Source organism: Trichosurus vulpecula, chromosome 1, assembly GCF_011100635.1.
Source record: "Trichosurus vulpecula isolate mTriVul1 chromosome 1, mTriVul1.pri, whole genome shotgun sequence".
Lineage (NCBI taxonomy): Eukaryota > Metazoa > Chordata > Mammalia > Diprotodontia > Phalangeridae > Trichosurus > Trichosurus vulpecula.
In genome coordinates this window covers 68,093,193-68,115,728 of record NC_050573.1, presented here as the reverse complement: position 1 = coordinate 68,115,728, position 22,536 = coordinate 68,093,193, and the positions used below count along the sequence as shown (strand labels likewise).

The window sequence follows — 22,536 nt, the reverse complement described above, 5'->3', positions numbered from 1 at the left end:
TCAAGGAGATCACAGTCTAATGAGGAAGACAACATGAAAGGGGTTTTTTCCTTCTTTCCTTCCTCTCTCTCTTTCTCTCTCTCCCTCCCCCCATATCCCCTCTTCCTCCCACCTACTCCTATTAGAAAAAAAAAAAGTAAAATGAAGCCCTTGAAACAAGCATTCAAAGCCAAGTGAAACAATTCTCATATTGTCTGTGTCTGAAGATGTGTATCTTATTCTGCATCTGGAGTTCACCTCTGTGAAGAGGTGGGTAGCAAGCTTTGTCATCACGTGCTGTCTGCAATCATAGTCATTGCATTCATCAGGGTTCTCCAGTCTTTCAAAGTTGCCTTCGTTTGTAATGTTATTCCTATTGTATAAATGGTTCTCCTGATTCTGCTTGCTTCATTCTGTATCAAATTTTACAGGTCTTCCTCAGGTTTCTCAGAAACTGTTTTATCATTTCTCATGGAACAATTATATTCCATTACATTAATATACCATAATTTGTTTAATATTCCTCCAATAGATGGGCACCTCCTTAATTTCCAGCTCTTTACTACTACAAAAAAGTTGATATATCTGTATGTGTGTAAATACATATATACATACATATGTGTTTGTACTTATGGGTTCTTTAACTCTTTCTTTGATGTCTTTGGAGGCTAGGTCTAGTAGTGATCTAATAGTAAATATAGAAGTGATACTCTGGGTCATAGGGTATGCATGCTTTAATGATTGGGGGGTGGGGGCGGCATTGTTCCAAATGGCTTTCCAGAATGACTGGACCAATTCAACAGTTCCACCAATTGTGTGCTAGTATACTTGTCTCACTGCAGACTCTCCAACCACTGTCATTTTCCCTTTTTGTCATCTTTACTAATCTGATGGGTATGAGGTAGAACATCAGGGTTGTTTTAACTTGCATTTCTCCAATTATTAGTGACAGAGCATGTTTTCATATGTTTGTTGATGGCCTGGATTTCTTCCTTTGAAACTGCCTTCATAAAAGCACTTCTTATGATAGTAAAAAAACTGGAAACAAAGTAGACACCCATCAATTGGAGAATGGCTAATTGAATTATGACACGATTGTACCTGAACATTACTGCACAGTAAGAAATGGTGAATATGAGGAATTTAAAGAAGCTTAGACTTTTGTTAATCGATAGTCAGCAGAAGAAAAAATGTGCATGTGTATACACACACACACACACACACACACACACACACACATACAACAATGTAAATCCAAAGAAGGAAATAAAAATAAAACATTTGGGTGGTACTGTGGCTAGAGAGCTGGACCTGGCATCAGGAAGGGCTAAGTTCAGATCCTGTCTCAGGCCCTTACTATCTATGTGACCCCCAACAAGTCACTTGATCTCTTTTAGCTTCAGTTTCCTCATCTATAAAATGGGAATAATCATAGCAATTATCTCCCAGAGTTGTTATAAGGATAAAATGAAACCATACATGAAAAGAACTTTGTGAACCTTAAAGCCTTATATAAATGCCAGCTTATTATTAAAAAGGAAATTGAGTGTTATATAATTTTAATGACCAAATGTCCCCAGAGAAGATTTGAGAAAATGTGCCTCCCTCCCTTCACTGAAGAGGTAGGGGACTGCGATTGTTGAATATCATATGTGGTCAGGCGGAGTTGACATGTTGGTTACTTTTATTCAACTTTTTTTGTTCTATTTAATTTTTAGTCCTTGTTCCAAAGATGACTCACTGGATGGGGGAGGGGGAAGAATATATTCGGAAATGAAGTAATATAAAACAAAAATTCAAATTAAATTTATATCAAAAAAGAAAAAAAAACCTGCTTGGTCATATACTTTGACCATTTTGTACTGGGGAATAGCTCTTCTTATATATTTGAATCAGTTCACTACATATCTTGGATATGAGACTTTTATCAGTAAAATATTCTGAAAAGGTTTTTTTCCCCAAGTTGCCTGTTTCTTTGCTAATTTTAATTCTAATTTGGTTTGGGGGGGAACTTAAAATTTATTTAATCAAAAATCTCTATTTTATTTTCTGTGATCTTCTCCAATCCTTTGTTTTGGTCATAAACTCTTCCCATATCCATAGATCAGAAAGGTAATTTCCTGCTCCTCTAATTTATTTATAATGTCACTTTTATGGCTAAATCATGTACTCATCTGGAGCCTATCTTGGTATAAGGTATGAGATGTTGGTATATGACTAATTTCTACCTTAACATTCCAAGATCTCCTCTTCTTTACAATGGCAGTTGCCAAGTCCCATGTAACCCTATATCTGGCTCTCTGGTACTGAACTCTTTATTTGTGGCTGCTTGCAGTATTTTTCTTTGATTTAGAAGCTCTGGAGCTTGTCTATGACATTCCTAGGCATTTTTATTTGAAGGTTCTTTAAAGAAGTAACCAGTGGATTTTTTTTCTATTTTTACCTTACCTTCTCATTATAATAAATCCTGGCAGCTGGAATTCATAGCTAAGGAGCTTCCTCTTCCCAAAAGAGAAGTGGGCTCTGCCATTGTTCTTCCATTTTAAAGCACTGAGGTCACCTGCTTCAATTCTCTTAGAAAGGCAAAATCCTAATATACCTAGGACTCAAGAAAACCTTTCAGCAATTTTTTCTCCCAAAGGAAGAGTTTATCAGTTCTCAGGGCCTTGGCTAGAATGGTTGTTTTCCCTCTAGATGGTTCTGTGCCCCAGAAACCAAGTGTCTGGGAAGACAAAACAGTTCTATCTAATGGGCATCTTCATATTTAGATCTATTGCTTTAACCTCTATTTCCTGCTCACTGAGTTCAAGGTCTTTATCAGATGCTTCATTGATTTGGGGTTAGAAATTCCTTGTGCCTCACTGTTTAATTCCCTATTGCTAAACTTCACACAGGCAGCATTAGTTTAGAGCAGAAGTTAACCTTTTTGTGTGTCATAGACTCCTTATGCAATCTAATGAAGCCTATGGATCCCTTTTCAAAATAGTGTTTTTAAAGGGATAAAATGCATAGGTTTACAAAGGAAACAATTACTTTTAAATACAATTATCAACAAACATATTTTTAAAGTTCACAGACCCTGGGTTTTTTAAAAACCCTTGCTTAGAGTTACCTTTCCAACCAAAAGTCAAGGGCTCCCTGAGTTTAAAGCTACCGCCCCCCACCCCAATGTCTCAACTGCAAGATTCTTTTTGGTCTCCCATGGAAATAAATGGGAGAGAAAAATCACAGAAACAAACCCAAACCCAGGGGCAAGGTCATCATCCTTTTCTTGCCTACTATGTATGTAGCTGGTTTCTACCCTTTCCTGTTTTACTCAAACTTTGCATAAGTTGAATATTTTGGATTATATCCTTTATTCTCCTTTTTGCATGAAGCTTGTCATTGCATGGAGTAATAGAAAGTCCTGGACTTAAAGGCAAGGTTTGAATCCCACTTAGGTTCAAATCCTACCTCTGACACTTCCTAGTTACACGAACTAGTCACTTAACCTTTCTAAGCTAAACATAGGTTTAGCTATGGGAATAATAGGGGAATAACAATACCTATAGTAGCCAGCTCTCATAAAATGAGATAATGCATGTAAAGCAATTTTTGAAGATTAAAGCATTATATAAATGTTATTAGCACCAACTTCTCAGGACTGTTGCGGGGATCAAATAAGATAGTACATAAAACACTTTGTAAATCTTAAAATTGCTATATAAATGCTATCATCGCCATTATTATTATTATTGGAGAAATGTAGTGTAGCTATATGCCCACCATGCACCTCCCTTTGCCCTTTGGGTCAGGCACAACCTTGATTATTCAGAAACTTTGGATCTCCAAGATTCCCATAGCAAGGAAAATTATCTCCAATTTACAAACGAGGAAACTGAGGATCAAGCTGCATGTGACTTGCTTAAGGTCACACAGCAAGACAATAAAACAGCTGCATCTCTTGCCTTTTTACTCTCTGAGCCATTCCATAAAGTGCACTGAGGGTAAAAAGACAAAAATGAAACCACCTCTACCCTCAAGCTCACAGTCTATTGGGAGAGACAAGATATCCAAGCGTATAGAAAACTAGCAGAAGGGAGTTACGGGTGTGGCACCAGTAGGTGAAGGGATCAGGAAAGGCTTCCTGCAGAAACCTTGAGCTGAGTTTTGAAAGAAACAAGAGATTCCAAGAGGCAGCCATGAGGAGGCATGGGAGCAGCCATATCCAAAGACATGGAGATGGGAGGAGGAGTGCTTTCATGTGAGGAAGAGCAAGAAGACTAGTTTGTCCAGACAGCAGAGTTCAAGAAGAGGAATAAAGTCTCATGAGGCTGGAAAGGCAGGTTTGGGCCTGGTTGTGAAGGGCTTTAAAAGGAAGGTAGTCAGTAAACATTTATTAAGCACCTACTATGTGCCAGGCAGTGTGCTAAGGGCTGGGGATGCAAAGAAAGATAAAATTCTCTGCCCTTGAGGGGCTCACATTTTAATGGGGGAACCACATACAAATAACTATTTACAAACAAACTATATGCAGGATAAAATTGTAAATAATCATCTGAGGGAAGGCACTAGAATTAAGAGGAATTTTGAGAAAGGCTTCCTATAAAAAGCAGAGTTTTAGCCTGGACTTGAAGAAAGCCTGGGAAGTCAAGGAGTGAAGATGAGGAGGAAGAGCTAGAGGAAACAGGCAGCTACTGAGATTTGTTGAGAAGGGGAGTAAACCTGAGTGCCCTGAACAAAAAATAAGGAAGTTGATTCTAGTGTTGACTAAGGGGGGAGCTACAAGTGTTTGCGTTTCCTAACCTTAAAAACATCATGAAATTGTAAGAAATGTAAAGAATCTCAGAAGCATCCCCTCTAAAACCTCCCTGCTAAGTAGCCAAGCGCTTGCAGCTTGGATCCAGGTCTTCTAGCACCTCACGAAGCCATCGTTGGACAGCTCCGACGGTGAGACAATTCTTTCTTATATGAGCTGACATTGTCTGTTTTACCCATCTCAAGTCTAGTTGTTCTTTTACATGATACCCGCAGATATTTGGAGACAAGGGGGCAGGACTTAAGTTTCATGAATCTGTGCTTAAATCTTGCCTTCAACTTGGACTATTTGTGTGATTATGGGAGAGCCTGGTCTCTCTCCCCACACCAGGCATTTCTCAGTTCCTGCAGAAACTCTCCAAGTAACAGGTATCAGTAGAGTAGTCAGTCTCACATGCCAAGAGTTTTCTATACAGATAAAGTCACTGACCTGGACTACCCTCCCTCCCCGCTCCTCCCTCAAAAAAATCATTTTCCACTAAGTTTTCTCTGGAGTAAAAGTCCTCTCCCTACTCCCTCATACACACACATACACACATACACACATATACACATGTATGTTTCACAGAGCCAAGCCAATGATATCTTCCCTCAGGATTCAAGGGGATAACCAAAAGGGTTTAAGATGTCTTTTCTCTACTGTCATCAGCAAATCTGTACCCACCACCTCTGTTCCCCTATTGTCAGGGACTTTACTAGTATCCCAGGTCCATTTAGCCATGTAAAATTGGACAGTTTTTACAAAAGGATTTTTAATTCAGAGATACAGCAAGAAAAACTGTACATACATTGCCCCCACCCCAATATCGGGGTGGGGGGGCAGAGACATTTTCCCCATATCACCCTGGTCTCTAGCGAGAGTGGGTTCAACTTAGTTACAACATCAAGACAAATCAATTTAAGTTGGTAAGCACTTACTATGCTTTTTATACCTACTATGTGCCATGCCCTGTGCTAAGAACTGAGGGTATGGGGAAAGAAAAAAGACAGTCCTTGGTCTCAAGGAGTTTACGCTCTAATGGTAGAAAAAATACAAACAAAATTACATATATATGTATATTTGTGTATATATATATATACATATATAATAAATTGAGAATAAACAGGGGAATGATGAGCATATGGGGGGGTTAGGAGAGGCTTCTTGCAGAAGGTGGAATTTTAGCTACCTCAAAAGAAGCTAGGAAAGCCAGAAGGGAGAGATGAGGAAAGAGAGAGTTCCAGGCACAGGGGACATCCAGTGAAAAGCCTAAGTCAGGAGATGGGGTGTCTTGTTTGAGGAGCAGCAAGGAGACCAGTGTCCCTGAACTGAAAAGCATGTGGAGAGTAAAGTTTAAGAAGACTGGAAAGAAAGGTGATGGCCAGTTGTGAAGGGCTTTGAATGCCAGAGGATTTTATATTTGATTCTGGTACTGATAAGCCACTGGATTTATTGAATGGGGTAGAGGGAATGACATGATCAGATTTGTCTTTGAAGATGATCAATTTGATATATAGGGAACTGAGTCAAATTTATAAAATTAAGAGCCATTCCTCAAAAGATACGAATAGTGTTTTCAGAATAAATCTAATCAATAGTCACATAAAAAAATATCCTAAATCACTATTGACTAGAGAAGTGCAAATTAAAACAACTCTGAGGTACCACCCCACATCTATCAGAATGGCTAACATGACAGAAAAGAAAAATGATAAATGCTGGAGGGGATGTGGAAAAATAGGTGCTGTAATGCACTGTTGGTGGAACTGTAAAATGGTTTAATCATTCTAGAGAACAATTTGGAACTATGCACAAAGGGCTATAAAACCGTTCATACCCTTTGACCTAGCAATAGCACTATTAGATCTGTATCCCAAAGAGACCAAAGAAAAGAGAAAAAGACTTATGTGTACAGAAATATTTATAGTCACTCTTTTTGTGGTGGCAAAGAATTAGAAATCAAGGAGATGCCCATTATTTGGGAAATGGTTGAACAAGTTGTGGTATATGATTGTGATGGAATACTATTGTGCTATAAGAAATTACTAGTAGGAAGCTTTCAGAAAAACCTAGGAATACTCACAGGAGCTGATGCAAAGTGAAATGAGCAGAACCCACAGAACACTGTACATAGAAATAGCAATATTGTAACAAATGTGAAAGACTTAGCTACTCTGATTGATACAATCCAAGACAATTCCAAAGGACTCACGATGAAAAATGCTGTCCACCTCCAGAAAAGGATCTGATGAACTCTGAGGGCAGATTGAGGAACACTTTTTTCACTCTTTTTCTTGCTTTTTCTTTATTTGCAATATGGCTAATATGGTTTTGCATGATTTCACATGCATAACTGATATCATTGCTTGCCTTTCCAGCGGGTAAGGGAAGAGAGGGAGGAAGAGAATTTGGAATTTTAGAACATTTTTTAAAAAATGAATGTTAAAAATAAAGACGATTTGAAAGCTGAGTGGAGGATGAATTGGAGTGGGGAGAGACTTGAGGCAGAGAGACCAATCAAAAGGCTATTTCAATCATCTAGGTATGAGATTATGAGTTCCTGCACAAGGGTAGTGGTAGCATCAGAGGGAAGTAGGGAGTAAGACATGTTACACTGCAATCAGTGTTACTCCCATAGGACACTGCACTGGCTGTAAAACCTGGCCTGGACTCAGACTTCTGGAGTCTGGTGGCTTCCTCTTCAGATGTTCTGAAAGTCCCAATCTTGGAGATTCTCTTTGCTTCACCAAACTCAGTGGAGCCACTCCACCAAGAGGAGAGTAGCCAAAAAGAAGCAGAGAGATGACTGAAGCCACAAAGAGCCTCCCATTCACCAAGTGGTTAGTAGACCAGAACTAGTTATAGAATCATGCATGAGCCACAGCCCCTCCAGGGCATTTCCCTTACAGGTCTCTCCCCAGCATTATCTACATGGATAGCTAAGCAAACTGCTGAGGTCTGTGAATGTGCCAGACCCTTGTTACACACACAGACACACTCATAAGATTTAGGCTGGAAAGATCCTCAGTGATACACAGTCCAAACTCATTTAATAATACCCAAGATCACAGAGCTAACAAGTAGCAGGGTGAGCCCTGGATTGTCCAACATTTTCATCCATGACTTGGACAAAGACACTGATGGCATGCTTCTCAAATTTACAGGTGACACAAAGCTGTGATAACACACCAAATGATGTCAGGACCCAAAAAGATCTCACTGACCAGAATGCTGAGCTGACTCTAATTGCTTCTCAGACTATTTGGGTCTTAGCCTTGCTATGTCCTACTAGAGCATTTTTCTAGAGGTATTTATCTTCTTATTCATCTTGTTTTACAGGTCTCATCATCTAATTGTGCATCCTGCTCAAGACCTTTGATTGACCATATGTGATCAAAGTCCACTGCCAGAGGTCTCCTGCTTCCTTGTCTGACATTCATTCTCTTTAGTTGTTCTCTGCTGGTCTGGTGGGAAGTTCCTTGCTTTACCTCCCAGCCAAGATCTTTTCTCTTTTTACCTTTTTAGGTAAATTGCTTATTTTATTCAGAATGTGGTCTCAATAATCCTAGATTACTATTTTTAAAAATACCTAGCACCTAGAACTTTTATTATTTTACTTCAATTTCAAGAACTTTCCTTCCTTCCTCCCACTTAATTATTCAGAATCTAGTCCAAATGGTAGTTCCTTTTCCACCCTTTGCCCGATTCTTTTTCCATAATATGGTGCTCACAAATTAAGCTGTGCCTAGTTCTAGATTTTATCTCACTTTTTTCCTTGTTTACTCCCCTCCCTTTAAAAAAATTCAGATTTTATCTCATTTTTTTCCTTCTTTACTCCCCTCCCTTTAAAAAAATTCGATTTCAATTATATATTTACCTATCATTATATCTGTAGGCATATATGTATGTGTATATACACATATATACACACATATATGTTCAGCGTAGACATAAGATTAAGATAGGCAATTTTTTTTTGGACAAACGTAAAGCTGCAGTGGAGTATGGATTCAGGTTTAAAATAGGGCCACTGATAGGAATAGTATGTCTTTTTTAGGGCCAAGGCAAGGGGTCGGTGATAAGCATCTTAGGGAAAGTAATAGGATTCAGAAATTTGTATGATTCAGGGTTAAGTACATAAGTTTAAGTAAACATTGATAGAGGGCTATCATTGATATTAGAAAGTGATAATTTTAACATCCTAGAATTAAGTTTTAGGAATAATTTGAGAGATATTTTAAGAATACAATCAATTCAATTGAAAAGACAATTTCCTAAATGTCAATGTAAAGTCATATGCTTACATTTTTAAAAATAATCTTCCCAAGGAGGCATAGTTAGACATAAATACATCTGAAAAAAAGATGGGGAGGAGGGGGTTCAGTTAATTGAGAGTTCCATATGTGAGTCGAATGGCAGCCAAAAAAAATATCTGACTTTAGACTGCAACAAAAAAGGCCTACCATTCAGGGCTAGGAAGTGACAATGTCTGGGTTATACCAAGGTCAGACCACATCAGGAGTATTGTGTATAACCTGGCCACATCCTTTTAGAAAGGACATCAGTAATCTGGAGGGCATCCAGAGGAAAGCAAATAGTACGGTGACTTTCATGCCATGATGATTAACTAAAGGAACTAGGGTCCTTTAGCCTAGAGGAGACTCTGGAGTGGACCAAGTATGGACCAAGCTATCTTCAAGTCCCTGGAGAACTAGCTGTCACATAGATGACAGCTGACCTGTGAGGCCGGAACTAGGAGCCTGGATGGAAGTTGGAAAGAGAAAGAGGTAGGCTTGATGTCACGTCCTAACACTAAATAAAAGTAATAAACTATCCCCGGATGCAACGGGTTCCCCTTCCTTGGAAGTCTTCAAACCAGTGCTGGACCTGGACTTAGGAAGCCGAAAGTTCCAATTTGGCTTCAGATAATCACTAGCTGTGTGACCCTGGGCAAGTCATATAACTTCCGTCTGCCTCAGCTTCCTCTTCTGTAAAATGGAGATAACGCCCACCTCCCACGTCTGTTGTGTTGATAAAGATGAGATATTATTTGTAGAAAGCTTTGAAAACTTTAAAGCACTATCAAGGAATAAGCAGTTATTGGCATGCACTACTTAATAAGCTTTGATGGTTTAAGATCGCGCCAAGACTCGGGGTCACCCTGCACAGATGCTAGTCATCATCATCACCATCGTCATTCATACGATGCTGATGACAGCATTTGTTGGGAATGTGACGGACTCAAGCTCCTTTCGATTCGGAGCGTCTTTCTGCGCCCCAAGCCTGCCTCCAGGACCGCCAGGGTCACACGGCACGACCCTGTGACTGCCCTTCCACCAGCTCGCCCCAGGGAGGCGCTCTCCCGCCCTCGGCGTGAAGACGTCAACCCGCCCCCTCCCCACTCCCAATCTCCCGGTTGGCAGGGAGAGAGGGCGCGTGACGAAGCACGGCCGTGGCCCCGCCCCCTCCCTCCCCATTCCTTCTCTCCCTCCCCGTCCCCTCCCTCCCTCCCTCCCCCCTCCCCGCTCCCTCCCTCTCCCCTTGTCAGCCCGGACTCTCCCTCCCGGCGGTTGTTGTTCCGCGGCGGCGGCGGCAGCGGCGGTGGTAGCAGCTCCCTTCCCTCCGCCGAGGAGCCGGCTGGGCCTGGCGGGGCTTCCCCCCCGCCGGCCCCCGCCTCGCCTCGGGCCCGTCTGCGGCGATGGAGCTGGAGGTGCCGGACGAGGCGGAGAGAGCCGAGGCGGGGGCCGTCCCTCCGGAGGCGGGATGGGCTGTGGAGAGCGGGGCGGCGGCGTCCTCGGCGACAGGTAACGGTCTCCGGCTCCTCGCCCCCCCACCGCCGGCCCCAATGGTGCTGGCCGCCCCCTCGTGCCCCCCCATCCGGCTCGCCCCGATGGTGCCGGCCGCCCCCCCGCCCCCGCCCTGATGGTGCGGGCCGCCCCTTCGCCCCCCGCCCAGCCCGCCCTGATGGTGCCGGCCGCCCCCTCGCGCCCCCCACCCCATCCTAGCTGCTTCAGTGGAACCGCCCTTGGGTCCAGAAAGCCGGGAGCTGCTGGTGGCCCGAGCTTTCGCTTCCTCTCTGCCGCGGGGGGCCGCAGGGAATGCCCCATTTCCTAGTGTTGCTGGTGGGGGTGGGCAGGAAAAAAGGGAGATTCCGGCCTCTTTTCCCCCACCCGCGGCTCAATGGGATGGAACTGAACGAAGCATCACCCCGTGACTTCCCCTCCCGCCTGGCCCCACAGCGGAACCGCCCCTCCCCGGAGTGGACTCCCCGGGTGGGTGTTCCTCTCCGTCCCCCCGGGGTCCTGACATCTCCGTGATCCTAGGGGAGAGGAAGAGAAAGAGCAGGAGCGGGTGGGGACCAGAGGAACCCGAGGTCGAGGAACCTTCCAGGTCATTTCGTCCAGTCTCCTGTCTCCGTCACCTTTTTGGCCAACACAGAGGGATGGAGAGCAGGAGGCTTGTGTTCCAGATCCTTCCCTGCTTCTTGGCCCGCTGCTTGGCCAAGGGCAGGCAAATCACTTTATCTCCGAACCGGTTTTCTCCTTCCATAAAATAGGGTTAATAATACTTGCATTGCCTGTCACAGACAGTGCTGAAAAGCACTTTGTTAACCTGGAAAGCAGGGTGAGGTGTCAGCCCTTGTGGGCCTTAGTTTCCCCATCTGTAAAATGAGGGTAGTGGGGAGGAGTATCTAGATTAGATTATCCCAAAATCCCTTCTAGGGCTAAAGTTCTAGAATTGGTTAGGGGTAGGTAGGGAATTCTTATCTCCTGGTATTGCTTAAACTCCAGTCACTCCCCCCAATGCACCCTTTTTCTCCTCAAGCTTAAAGTAAGGGATGCAGCTGGCATTATTCATAGGAGAGGGAGGCCTATTTATCCATCTCCTGACTGTTGAATGGGGTGGTGGGTGAAGGTGGGATCCTGCCTTCTTCCTCAAGGCAGGGGTTTTGCACAGAGGGAGTCTTATTTCCTGATGAAGTGGCTCAGATCTGAAGCTTTGGAATAGGAAAATTCGGGATTTGTGGAAGCCCCTCTCAAAGAAACCTCCTTTAGTCATCTTCTTTCCAGGTTTAGTGACTCTCAAAATAGAGACAGCATATCTTATTTTCTCAAATGGTAATTGACCAATAGGGTTGGACTGTTATGCCTGGAAGTTGGGAAAATGTAGAGGATTCAAAAGATATGGACAGTCTCATTTCTTCCACAGTGTTCAACCCCATTGAAATATTTGTTTACTTAGAAAATGCACTAGTTTAATGGTTATGTGTCTCTTATTCCATTGTGATGAAGTAGAAAGAATACTGAAATTGGACTTGAGACCTGGGTTTGAATCAATATTCTTCCTTGTTGAGCCTTAGTTGTACTGTCTGTAACATATTGGGGTGATGCTTACCCAGAGTCATTTTGCTTTATAAATCTTGGAGTAATATAGAAATGTAAATTGTTATTAATCTGTTAAAAAAATAAGGATGTGTGGCAGCCAATAAGGGCCCCACATGGCTGGTCTTCCTTCCTTGCTGTTTCATTGAGCAGTGTGGGCACCAGTCAGGTTGCAAAGCAGTAAGCAAAGTCCTTTCCTTTCCAACCTTCATCTTCCACATGTAATTCCCTCTTTGACTAATCTTCACAAAGCCAGAAAAGCACCAGGCTTGCCAGGACACAAAAAACTCCATGTCGTTAAACATTTTATCTTAGAAGTTCACAGGGCCTCTGATTGAAAGACTGATAAGATTAAGTACAAGCCCTGACTGTTGGGAAACCTGAAATTAGATAGGCCTGGACCCAAAGATTACATGAACTAGCTAAAATTGAGTTGAATGGGCTGAGTCACTCAGTTCAGCAGCCTTTTACTGTTCCCTGGGTCTGACCTGGGAAGGAGCTTTCTCTAAGGAGATGTTGTTTCTCAGCGTTATGGTGCCAGTGTGATTGGAGGATTATTCAAGCTGATGGATTTGGAAAGGGAGGGGAAATGATGCTCAGAATTGTTGGTGGATTTAAAGGCTTTCATGATGAAAATTCCTAGCGCCAAGGAGTTGATTGTGGTTTTCAGGACCACTTAAGGGCCAGCACTGTGGTCAATGGAGTTCATCTTTTCTTCTCCCTCCCTTCCCCCCACCCCCCCAACACACTTTGGTGCCCCTTTAACATGCAGACTGATGACTTCAAAATGTTTTGATCCCTTAGAAAAAGCCACTAGCTGGGTTAGATCATCTTCACTGACATCCCCCCATACTAACTCTCTTGCAAAATGCTTTGTCCAAAAAGACAGAGCCAGAGGGGGTGTTTGTTGGAAATTATCCAGTCCATGCCTCCCTCCATTTTGCAGATGAACAATCCCTGGCCCAAGTAAAGGGGAGTGATTTATTTGCATAAGGTCGCACAGCAAATTAGTAGCACTGATGAGACTAGAATTCAGGTTTTCTGAGTCCAGTGACCTTTCCATTACACCAGAATGCTTTTTTAGAGATTATTTCATACATTCAGAAAGAATTTCTTGCCCAAGCCCCATGCCAGTGTACTGTGATGTGGTAGAAAGAACATTCAGTTTAGAGTCAGGAAAGCAGGATTTGAATCCTCTAGCTTTTGTGACCTTGGGCAAGTCATTTAAGCTTTCTGAGCTTCATTTTCCTCATTTTAAAATGGGCATAATAGTACTTAAGTATCTGGCCTTAACCGGGCTTTTGAGAGGAGACTACCTTGTAAACTGTAATGTTATACATATTGTAACTGCATAAATCAGAAGGCTTAAGGTTTTTTTTGGAATGACATCTTTTGAAATTCACTGTAGGACTGGTTTTTTTGTCCTCAGTTTCCATTAGGATGAGAGGGTGTCTAGGTCAAATACACAGTCTCTAGCTCTCCTGTTTGGGAGGAGCCTGACCTGAGCTTCAGACCATCAGCAACTGTTTCTTGCTCCCTTACCTAACTAACCCATTCTTTCCAGGTGCTGACAACTGCCTGTTCTAAACTGCAGAGCCTGCTCAGTCTGCAGGGACTGGTCCCTATCTCCCATAGAAAACCAAGGGAAAAAAACAACAGGAACCAGCCAAGTGAACTAGCCTATTGTCCCAACCCTTCAATGATTGCAAACTCTGTGACCCTTGACCACTTGTCTTGGACTTCAGACCCCCTTTGCATCTGCTTATGTCTTGTAATGTTTTTCCAGTCTACCTCCTTGTCTGCTCTTGATCTCCTCTGTAAAGTGGGTAGGTAAATAATTCCTAAACCCTATAGCCCTAACATTTAGTGATTCCATGAAATTTGTGCTTGCTCTGCTTTCAGAATGCCTACCCTGTTAGTGGCTTCTAGCCTTTATCCTATTATGCTGGTACTTGGATGAATTGAACTCCTTTGACTGAAGATACCTCATACCTAGTACTGGCAGTTCCTCTTTCTTCAGACTGTTGAAAAAGTGACCACCCCCTATCTTGTCCAGTTAGTTTCTGATCATTTTTTGGCTCAGAGACTCATAGAATGGGAAGGGTGTATACATGTGTTGGCCAACTTTTTTGTCAAAGTAAATGCCAGAAAAGATAGAGTTACAGAGTGGAATTATTGAATCATAGAGTATCTGAGAAAGAAGGCTCCTTAGAGGTCATCTAGGCAGACTCCTTCATTTTATTAATATGGGATCTTAAACCCAAAGAGAGGTCACATGCTGTTGCTCTCAAGATCATACAGCAACTTTATGGCAGAGTGAAAACTACGACTCAAGTTTCCTGACTCCCAGACTTAGGCTTACTCTTCTACATTCCACTGCTTGATTTATTGCTTATACATTAACTAAGCTTTGGTTTTATTTTTAATAGCTTTGGGTAAGGAGTTTTTATAAAATTTGCTGTACTATAGATTGCCTATGAGACTTTTTTTCCGTTTAACTTAAGGATAAGAATTATTGATCCTTTTTTAGGCGGCCTATTTGGGGACAAACGGAAGAAGTTGACTTTGGTCTTGGGGGCTGCAAAAAAGCAGCAGATGGACTGCTCAGACCTGTATCTAGAACGCCCTCCTCACTGTTTCTGTTCATTACATTGTTATCCACCCTGCAAACAGTATTATCTTCTTAGATATGTTTTCCCAGATTCCGCCAAGCTAGAAGTGACTCCTTCATCTGATCTCATCACTAGAGGCAGCTCGGTGAAGTGGATAGAGCCCTGTGCCCAGAGTGATTAAGACCTGACTTAATATCTGTTCTCCGATATCTGACAGCTGTGTGACCTTGGGCAAATAACTTATCATCTGTCTGCCTCGGTTTTCCTCAGCTGTAAAATGGGAGTAATAGCACTACCTCATGTGTGAGGACCAAATGATATGTTTATAAAGCACTTAGCATAGTGCCTGGTACATGTGAGGTGCTTAATAAGTGCTTGTTCTGTCTTTCAATCAGTAATAGTAGCTGACATTAATAGAGAACTTAAGGTTTTAGAGTATTTTACGCAATTACACCTAGTAGGTACTTAATAAATATTTGTTGAATTATGATGTTTTAATTTGTGCCACTTATCTATGTGAGTGTTTTAATCTCCTAAATAAATTATGAGCTTCCTGAATTCAAGTACTGTGCTCTAATAATCTTTGTATTTCTGTGGTGCACTGTACATGGTAGATACATCTTTGTTGAGTATGAATGGGTTTGTGTGTGTGAACATACCTAACCCCCTTGTAGATCCAAGTAGAAATAATTTTTATTATGCTGGTTTTGGTATCTATACTTCTCTACATTCTGATGAACAGTCAAGGGCCCACTTGTATTTAGTGTTGGATTTTAAGTTTACTTCCCATGCCAATATTAGGATTAACTGTACCATTCAGTGCTGCTTCAGAGCAGAGCACTGTGCTGGACACAATTTTTGCTTTCAAGAATCTTATCTTGTTTAATCTTCACAACAATCCTATGAGGTAGATGTAATTTTATCCCCATTTTATAGATAAACTGAGGATGACAAAGATTAAGTGGCTTGCCCCAGGTCACAGAGGTAGTAAGGCAGATTTTGAACTCAGGTCTTCCTGACTCCAGGTCAGAATTGTTACATATGTGTGTGTGTATGTATATGTATGTTTGTGTGTGTATATATATGTATGTATGTATATATATATAATTTACAGCTGTAAGAAATTTTACAATTATTTAGTTCAGACTCCTCATATTACAGAAAGGAAAATGAAGATGAAGGGAGGTAAAGTGACTTGTCGAAGATCGCCGAGTTCTGAGTATGTAGCAGGGCCAAATGCATCCCTCTTTCCACAGCACCATAGGCATACATGCACAACATGTGTTTAATGCTACACAAATAACTGTGTTATAGTGCAGAATGTCCTAGAAGTGCAAAAGAGGGTTCTAGGAAAAGAAAGTTCACCTTCAGTAATTAGGAAAGGTTTCATGGAGTTGATAACACCTGAATTTAGTTTAATTCCAACATTTATTAAACTCTCAAGAGCAAGGCCAATAGTGTAATGGATAAGAGAGCTCACTTTAGAAGAAGGAAGACCTGGGTTCCAGTTCTACCTCTTGACACCTAGAGGATATGAGATTCTGGGCTGGTCACTTAATCTCTCCCTGCCCCAGGCAGCTCTTTATGGCTACAAACTGGTGAGTTGGAGAAAGTTTCCTCATCATCTGAAGTACCCTATTATAATGAAATTCAATCCAGTCTCTCCCACTTCCACCCTCCAGTGCAAGGCACTGTGGTAGGCTCTACAGATACAAAAAGGAAAGCAAACATAAAGTAAAATTATAGTTAACCCTTCCACATTCATAACTCCTTTTTGTAACAGTAAAGAACTGGAGGGGTTGGGGGGAGTAGAAGCCGTTGAGCTGAAGAATGGCTAAAAAAATTGTGATATATTAATATTAAGTATACTGAATAAACAGATGTGAAGATTACAGAAAAGCATAAAAGGTCTTCTATGAACTGATATAGAATGAAGTAAGCAGAACCAGGAAAACAGTACCCACAATGACCACAGTAGTGCAAATGGAGAGGAAAAAACCCCCAAAGCTGAGCATTGTGCAGTTATAACAGGCCTGCACAATGAAACATTCAAGTGCCACCTGAAATCCTTTGGCCTCAGGTTGTGCAGGCCTGAATTACAGTGACTAAGCTTGGCCCTGAAGAAGAGGGGAGAAAGTACGTTCCCCTCCCTTTGCAAAGGTTGGGGATCAAGGGTGTACCATACATTGCACATACCATCACACTGAGTGGGTATAAGGGTTAGTCTTAGAGAAATACATCCCCATCCCTTCTCATGTGAACCTAACACACTAACAGGGGAATAATACCCAGACACAAGTAACTATGATATATAATAATATGTGATAAATTGATTAGAAAATTGTGAAACAAGTGTTAGGAGATCCAGAGGGAGCTGTTATGTCAGAGTCCTGTCATTTGGTGCTTTAAGGAAGCAGTTGTTTATATAGTTTAAAAATCTTGGATCCAGATTTAGGAGAATCCAGGGTTCTTGTTCCAGCTGTGCTGAAAGCCATGGCCGGATCATTTCATCCTTCTGTCTCTATTCCTCCCAGAGGCTGTGTGATGTTGTGGAATGAGTACTGCACTGCAAGTCAACAAACCTGGGTTCATGCCCCAGTTCTTCTACTCATTAAGTTTGATAACCTGGCTCCTTCCTACCTGTCCCATCTCTTTACACCTTCCTCCCCTCCATAAGCTCTGGTCAGTGATGGTGACACTGGTCTCCTTAATGTTCCTGGCACAAGGCACTTCATCTCCCAACTCTGAGTTTTTCAGTGACTGTCTTCCATGCCTGGAACTCTCTCCTTCCTCATGCCCACTTCCTGGCTTCCCTACCTTCAAGTTCCACCTCCCTCAAGAAGGCTTCCTTAATCTTAGAGCCTTCCCTCTGAGATTGCCCCTAATGTATCCTGGTTATAGTTAACAAATACGTATGTGGTTGTTTGCATGTTGTCTCCCACAGTAGACTGTGAGCTCCTTGGGAGAAGGGCCTTTTCTCTTTCTTTCTTTGTAATCCCGGCATTAAGCATCATGCCTGGAACATACCTGGCATTTGATATATTCTAGTTGACTAACAGATGATTACCTTGGAAACTAGATGGCATAAAGTCCTGGACTTGGAGTCAGGAAGACATGAGTTTGAATTTTGCCTTAGATACTTATTAACTGTATAGCCCTGAGCAAGTAATTTAACCTTTCCCCATTTGTTAAATGGGGATAATAGTAACTACCTCCCAGGGTTTTTGTGAGAATTAAATGAGTTAACATATGTAAAACACTTTGTAAACATTAAAGCTATATTAATGCTAGCTATTGTGTAAGTGAACTTGGCCAAGTTATTCCTTATCTTTCCCCTTAACTCCCTCATCTATGAAAAGGGGATAATGATTCTGCCATTGCTTATCTCCTAGAGCTGTATGCTAATGTGGTTTGTGAGCTCTCTGGCCAAGCAGATCTAGCACCAGCCATGAAGGCAGTAAAGTAAAAGCCCGTTAGAATGTTGAAAGCAGTACATTCTCTAAAGGGTTATTCTGATATGTACAGAGATAGGATAGAGCGAGGATATAAATAGGGGCTGGGAGAAGGAAAAAACCTTTCAGATTTAGGTCATCAGAGCTACTCAGGGTCATTGTAGCCTGAAGCTGGTACAATCTGCTCCAGATGATAACATAACATGAATAGACATGGCAGGTTTATAAACTGAGTCCGAAACTTATTGGATAGGTATGTGGCCTACCAGATTTACCCACCTTTAGGGAAGCCATAGGAGAAACGTTTCAAATAAGATGGACCCCTGACTTCAAAATCGTTCTCTTCCACAACTGTTTGTGAAGTGTCTAAATATGAGACTTGTCAGAGTCCCTACGTAAACTCAGGCCCTGCCTTCTAGGAACCTATAGCTGTCATTAGATCATAATTGTTTGCATTTGGAAGAATGTCAGAACAAGAAGGGAACTTAGAACACAGAATGTCAGTGATGGAAGGGACCTTCAAATCATAGAATAATAAAATGCTCAAAGTTCAGGTACGGGAGAAAACACTATAAGCTGGGAGTAAGGGGTGGGGAAATGGCAGATCAGGGAAGGTTTTATGGTAGCTTTGGGCCTAGGCTTTGAAGGGATGCGTAGAAATCAATGAAAGGAGCCATCTCTTGATTAACTTCTTAAAGAGGCCTATTCACTGAATGGGCATCGCCTCACTCAAAGTGAGAACCTGAAAAGACCTTAACCTGAAATGGCCCGGGTCTCCCATTGCATCCTGGGCCATCTCTGGTCTTCCTGGTGAATATCAGGCCACTGGACCCAGATGGCTCTGGAGGAGAAAGTGAGGCTGGTGACCTTGCACAGCCCTCCCTCACTCAAATCAAAGTCAACTGCAAGTCATGGCATCATTTCCCTGATGTCATGGTCCTCTTCGAGAACGAAGAACACCACAATCAGAAATCAATGGATGAAGATGATAAGGAGGGCTAGGGAATAGAGCAAAGACAGAGGGGGAAAATATGCTGACCAGTTTTGGTGAAGTGATGGAAATATGGCCTTATTAAGGCTGAACAAGTTAGTGAGGGCACAGAAACTAGAACTCAGCTCTCTTGGTTCTTTCCTAGCCCAGAGCGTTTTCTAGGTTTTTTAGCTTAGTCTTTCCCCTTTCCTCCCCACCCAGTTTCCTACTTGTGCAGAGTTCAGTGTCACAAGATTTAGAACTAGAAGCACCCTGAGAATTTGGTTTGCATGACTGTACTTGTTTGTAATAAGTTTTGTTACCTTCTCAATGTATGGGGAGAAAGGAGAGGAAACTTGGAATTAGCAATAAAATTGAATTTCAAAAAAACAAACTAGAAAGGCTGTTAAAGTTCATTTAGTCCAACTCCCTTAGGTAATAGATAAGTGAGAAATGAAGGAATTTGTCCAAAGTAACACTTGCAGGGAGGAAGAAGAAAAGCCAGCATTCAGGCCCAGGTCTTCTGATTCCAAGTGTTCTTTCCACTACAACATGCTGCTCTGGCTCTTAGCTTAATATCTTTTCTCATCCCCAGGAGAGGGCTAGTGCTTGCAAATGTTGCCACCTTAGCTGCTCAGAGTCATCTCCGTCTCCACAAAGCAAGTAAACCACTTGTTTAGGTCCAGAGATGGTTGTATTTCTGAGAGATAGCAGAGCAAATGCTTACTCCTGAGCCTTAAGCCTGGCAGTAGTCTTTAGGCATAGAGCTGGCCACTAGTTTAAGCACTGAGTAAGACTAGTAGTAGCTCTTTCCAAAGGAGAGTGCAACCAGATATAGTTTGGCCTCTTCCCTTTTGGTTTCTCCAAGCCATGAAGAAAATAGAGGTAAGCAGCTATGACTAGTTACCTCTTGAAGAAAGAGCTTTAAAAATTCCTTTTTTTTTTTTTTCAAAAGGAGTATATTAGAAGTACGGGAAAATGGCGTGAGATTAGGCTGAAAAGGTAGGGAGGTATAAGATTGTGGAGGACCTTGAATGCCAGTCTAAGGAGTTAATGCTTCATTTGATAAGCAATAACAAGCTGGGTTTTGAGCAAAGGAATATGACATACATGAACAAATCTGTGCAGAGTTGTCTCATCCTGAAGTTTAGAAGAAGCATGTCTGGTTTCAGCAAATATAATTTACTGGGACACAGCTATTATAGTTAAAAGTAAAACATCATCCTTCCCTCACCCACCAGTATTTTAATGACATAAATCAGTATCTCTGCTTGAGACAGAATATCTAGACACTTGACTTGAGAGGAGGGTTAAGGGACCCTGATTACAATTAACTTCACCACTGTGATTGCTGTGATTATAAGTGCAGAGTGAGAACCAATGAGGAGTAACTTAATGAAGGTTTCTGGGAACACTCCCAGGGCTACCATTCTCTACAGTTCATGTGATCTCTTTCCATTTTAGAATAAAAACATATTTTCACAGCCACTTTAACGAAAATAACACAACCTCTGACTTTCTCTATAGGATCAGCATAAGAGATTGGAAAAGCCGAGAAGGGAGATAATTTTATTCATTCTAGAGAAAGAAATCCTAGTTCAGAAAGGTGCATTTGCCAAAGCTGTCAGGAAATGCCAAGTGCCTTGCCAGGGCTGGCTCACCCACTGGCCTCTTAAATACTCTGCAGAGGATTGCTCCTGAATTCAGCTTAGCAACGCTGCCACTATAGACCTCTTTACAGGTGCTGGAGAATTGGGGTGGGGCGGGGAGGTGATTGTGGAAAAAAAATCATTAAGACAAGGGCCTCCCTGCTATCTGTGGTCTGATGAAGGACAGCTTGGAAGGAGAAACAGTAGAAACATGGTAGGTTTTTTTTTCCTTTCCCTTCTGCTAGACAGATATTTCAGCCAGGATAAATGACTGCTGCAGTCTTTTGCAGGGGTGCATGGTCTGGCAAATAGTTTGAGAGACATCAAAACCATTGAAGAACACACAGAACCTAACTGGAATTTTATGAATTACAAAGCAGTCTCACTTTGTCTGTAAAAGATTCCTAGGGTCCTATGTAACTAGATGCTTATAGAAGTGACCATTCAACAAACATTGGTGAAGGACCTACTGTGGGCTGGGCATTAGTGCTGCAAAGCCAGTTCTTTCCCTCAGGCAGCAAGTTCTACTAGTTGGTGAAACAGATAGGAACCGCGCCCCCCCCCCTCCCCAGGAGCTAGTTAACTTTTTTTTTTGAGGGGGAGGGCAGGGCAATTGGGATTAAGTGACTTGCCCAAGGTCACACAGCTGCTAAGTGTGTCAAGTGTCTGAAGTAGGATTTGAAAACTCAGGTCCTCCTGACTCCAGGGCCGGTGCTCTACTCACTGCGCCGCCTAGCTGCCCCAGCTAGTTAACTTTTGATAGCATTCTGTTGTGCAGTTTCAGACTGCAGCCTTTTACTCCAGGCTCATAAATTTGTGTTACTAAATAAAACTCGTTGTTGGAGTTAAAAAAGGGAAATGTCTGACTAGTTGGTGTTGTTACATACATATATATGTATATATATGTGTGTATATATACATATATACACATACACATGTATATATATGTATTGTTCTCATTTGTGGGAAAGATCTACGTCTCTTTAGGAGTCCATTTTGGTGTGCTATTAGTTCCTACCTTCAAGGAGCTCATGATCTGATTTCATTTTTCCATCCCTAATGCCTAGTACAGTACTGTGTACGTTGTGGGTGCTCCATACATTTTTCCATTAAATTGATAGAGCAAACTGAATGTAACTGCTAACTCTCTGCCAAATTGAGACTATTATGTCTCTTCTCCAAAGAAGGAGAATTGGGTGGAAAATATGCATCTGCCCCCATAAAGTGAGAGGCAGAGTTTGACGCAATAGAAGGGAAAAAACCATTCTGGTAATTAGACCTATTGAAAGGTGGAATGGGCTCTGCCTTAGCAGGATAATGAATTTACTCTCCCTGAGTGACTGCTTCTCAGGGATACTATGTAAAAGGGATTCCTGCACAGGTATGGATTGAAGTAGAAGACCTCTGTGATTCCTTTGCACTCTGATTCCGTGCCCCTAATCTCGGCCAAGAGAATTCATAGTCAACATTAACAATTGTCTCCTTGGCCTATTGCCCAGCAGGTGCCCATCTCCCAGTGGATACCCAGAAGGGTCAGTTGAAGATGCTGATGAAGACATCTGAACAAATGCAGACCAATTAAATGATGCTTGCCATTTCAGAATCTAGTTCCAAGATTGTCAGAAATTAAAAGTACATCTGGGAGGAAAATTGGGCCAAGAAACTTAGCACATTGGTCTTAAAACAGCTTGTGATCTTCAGAGAGGGACTTGTAG

General features: G+C 42.1%; 1 protein-coding gene across 5 annotated transcripts in view; it reads left to right on the top strand.

The window, feature by feature from the left end:
- The first annotated feature begins 10,328 nt into the window (after positions 1 to 10,328).
- The window catches only part of PIP5K1C (phosphatidylinositol-4-phosphate 5-kinase type 1 gamma), a 134,910-nt gene continuing 122,702 nt past the window's right edge, over positions 10,329 to 22,536 (top strand). For 3 of the 5 annotated variants that reach the window (XR_005010152.1, XM_036753877.1, XM_036753898.1), the window contains exon 1: positions 10,418 to 10,560. Coding sequence is in view for 4 of the 5 variants with exons in the window: in XM_036753877.1 (XP_036609772.1) it covers positions 10,455 to 10,560 (106 nt within the window). In the remaining variant the exon portion in view is untranslated. Of the gene's footprint in view, positions 10,561 to 22,536 lie in introns of all 5 variants that reach the window. The other 2 variants (XM_036753904.1, XM_036753889.1) reach the window with 2 other exon arrangements.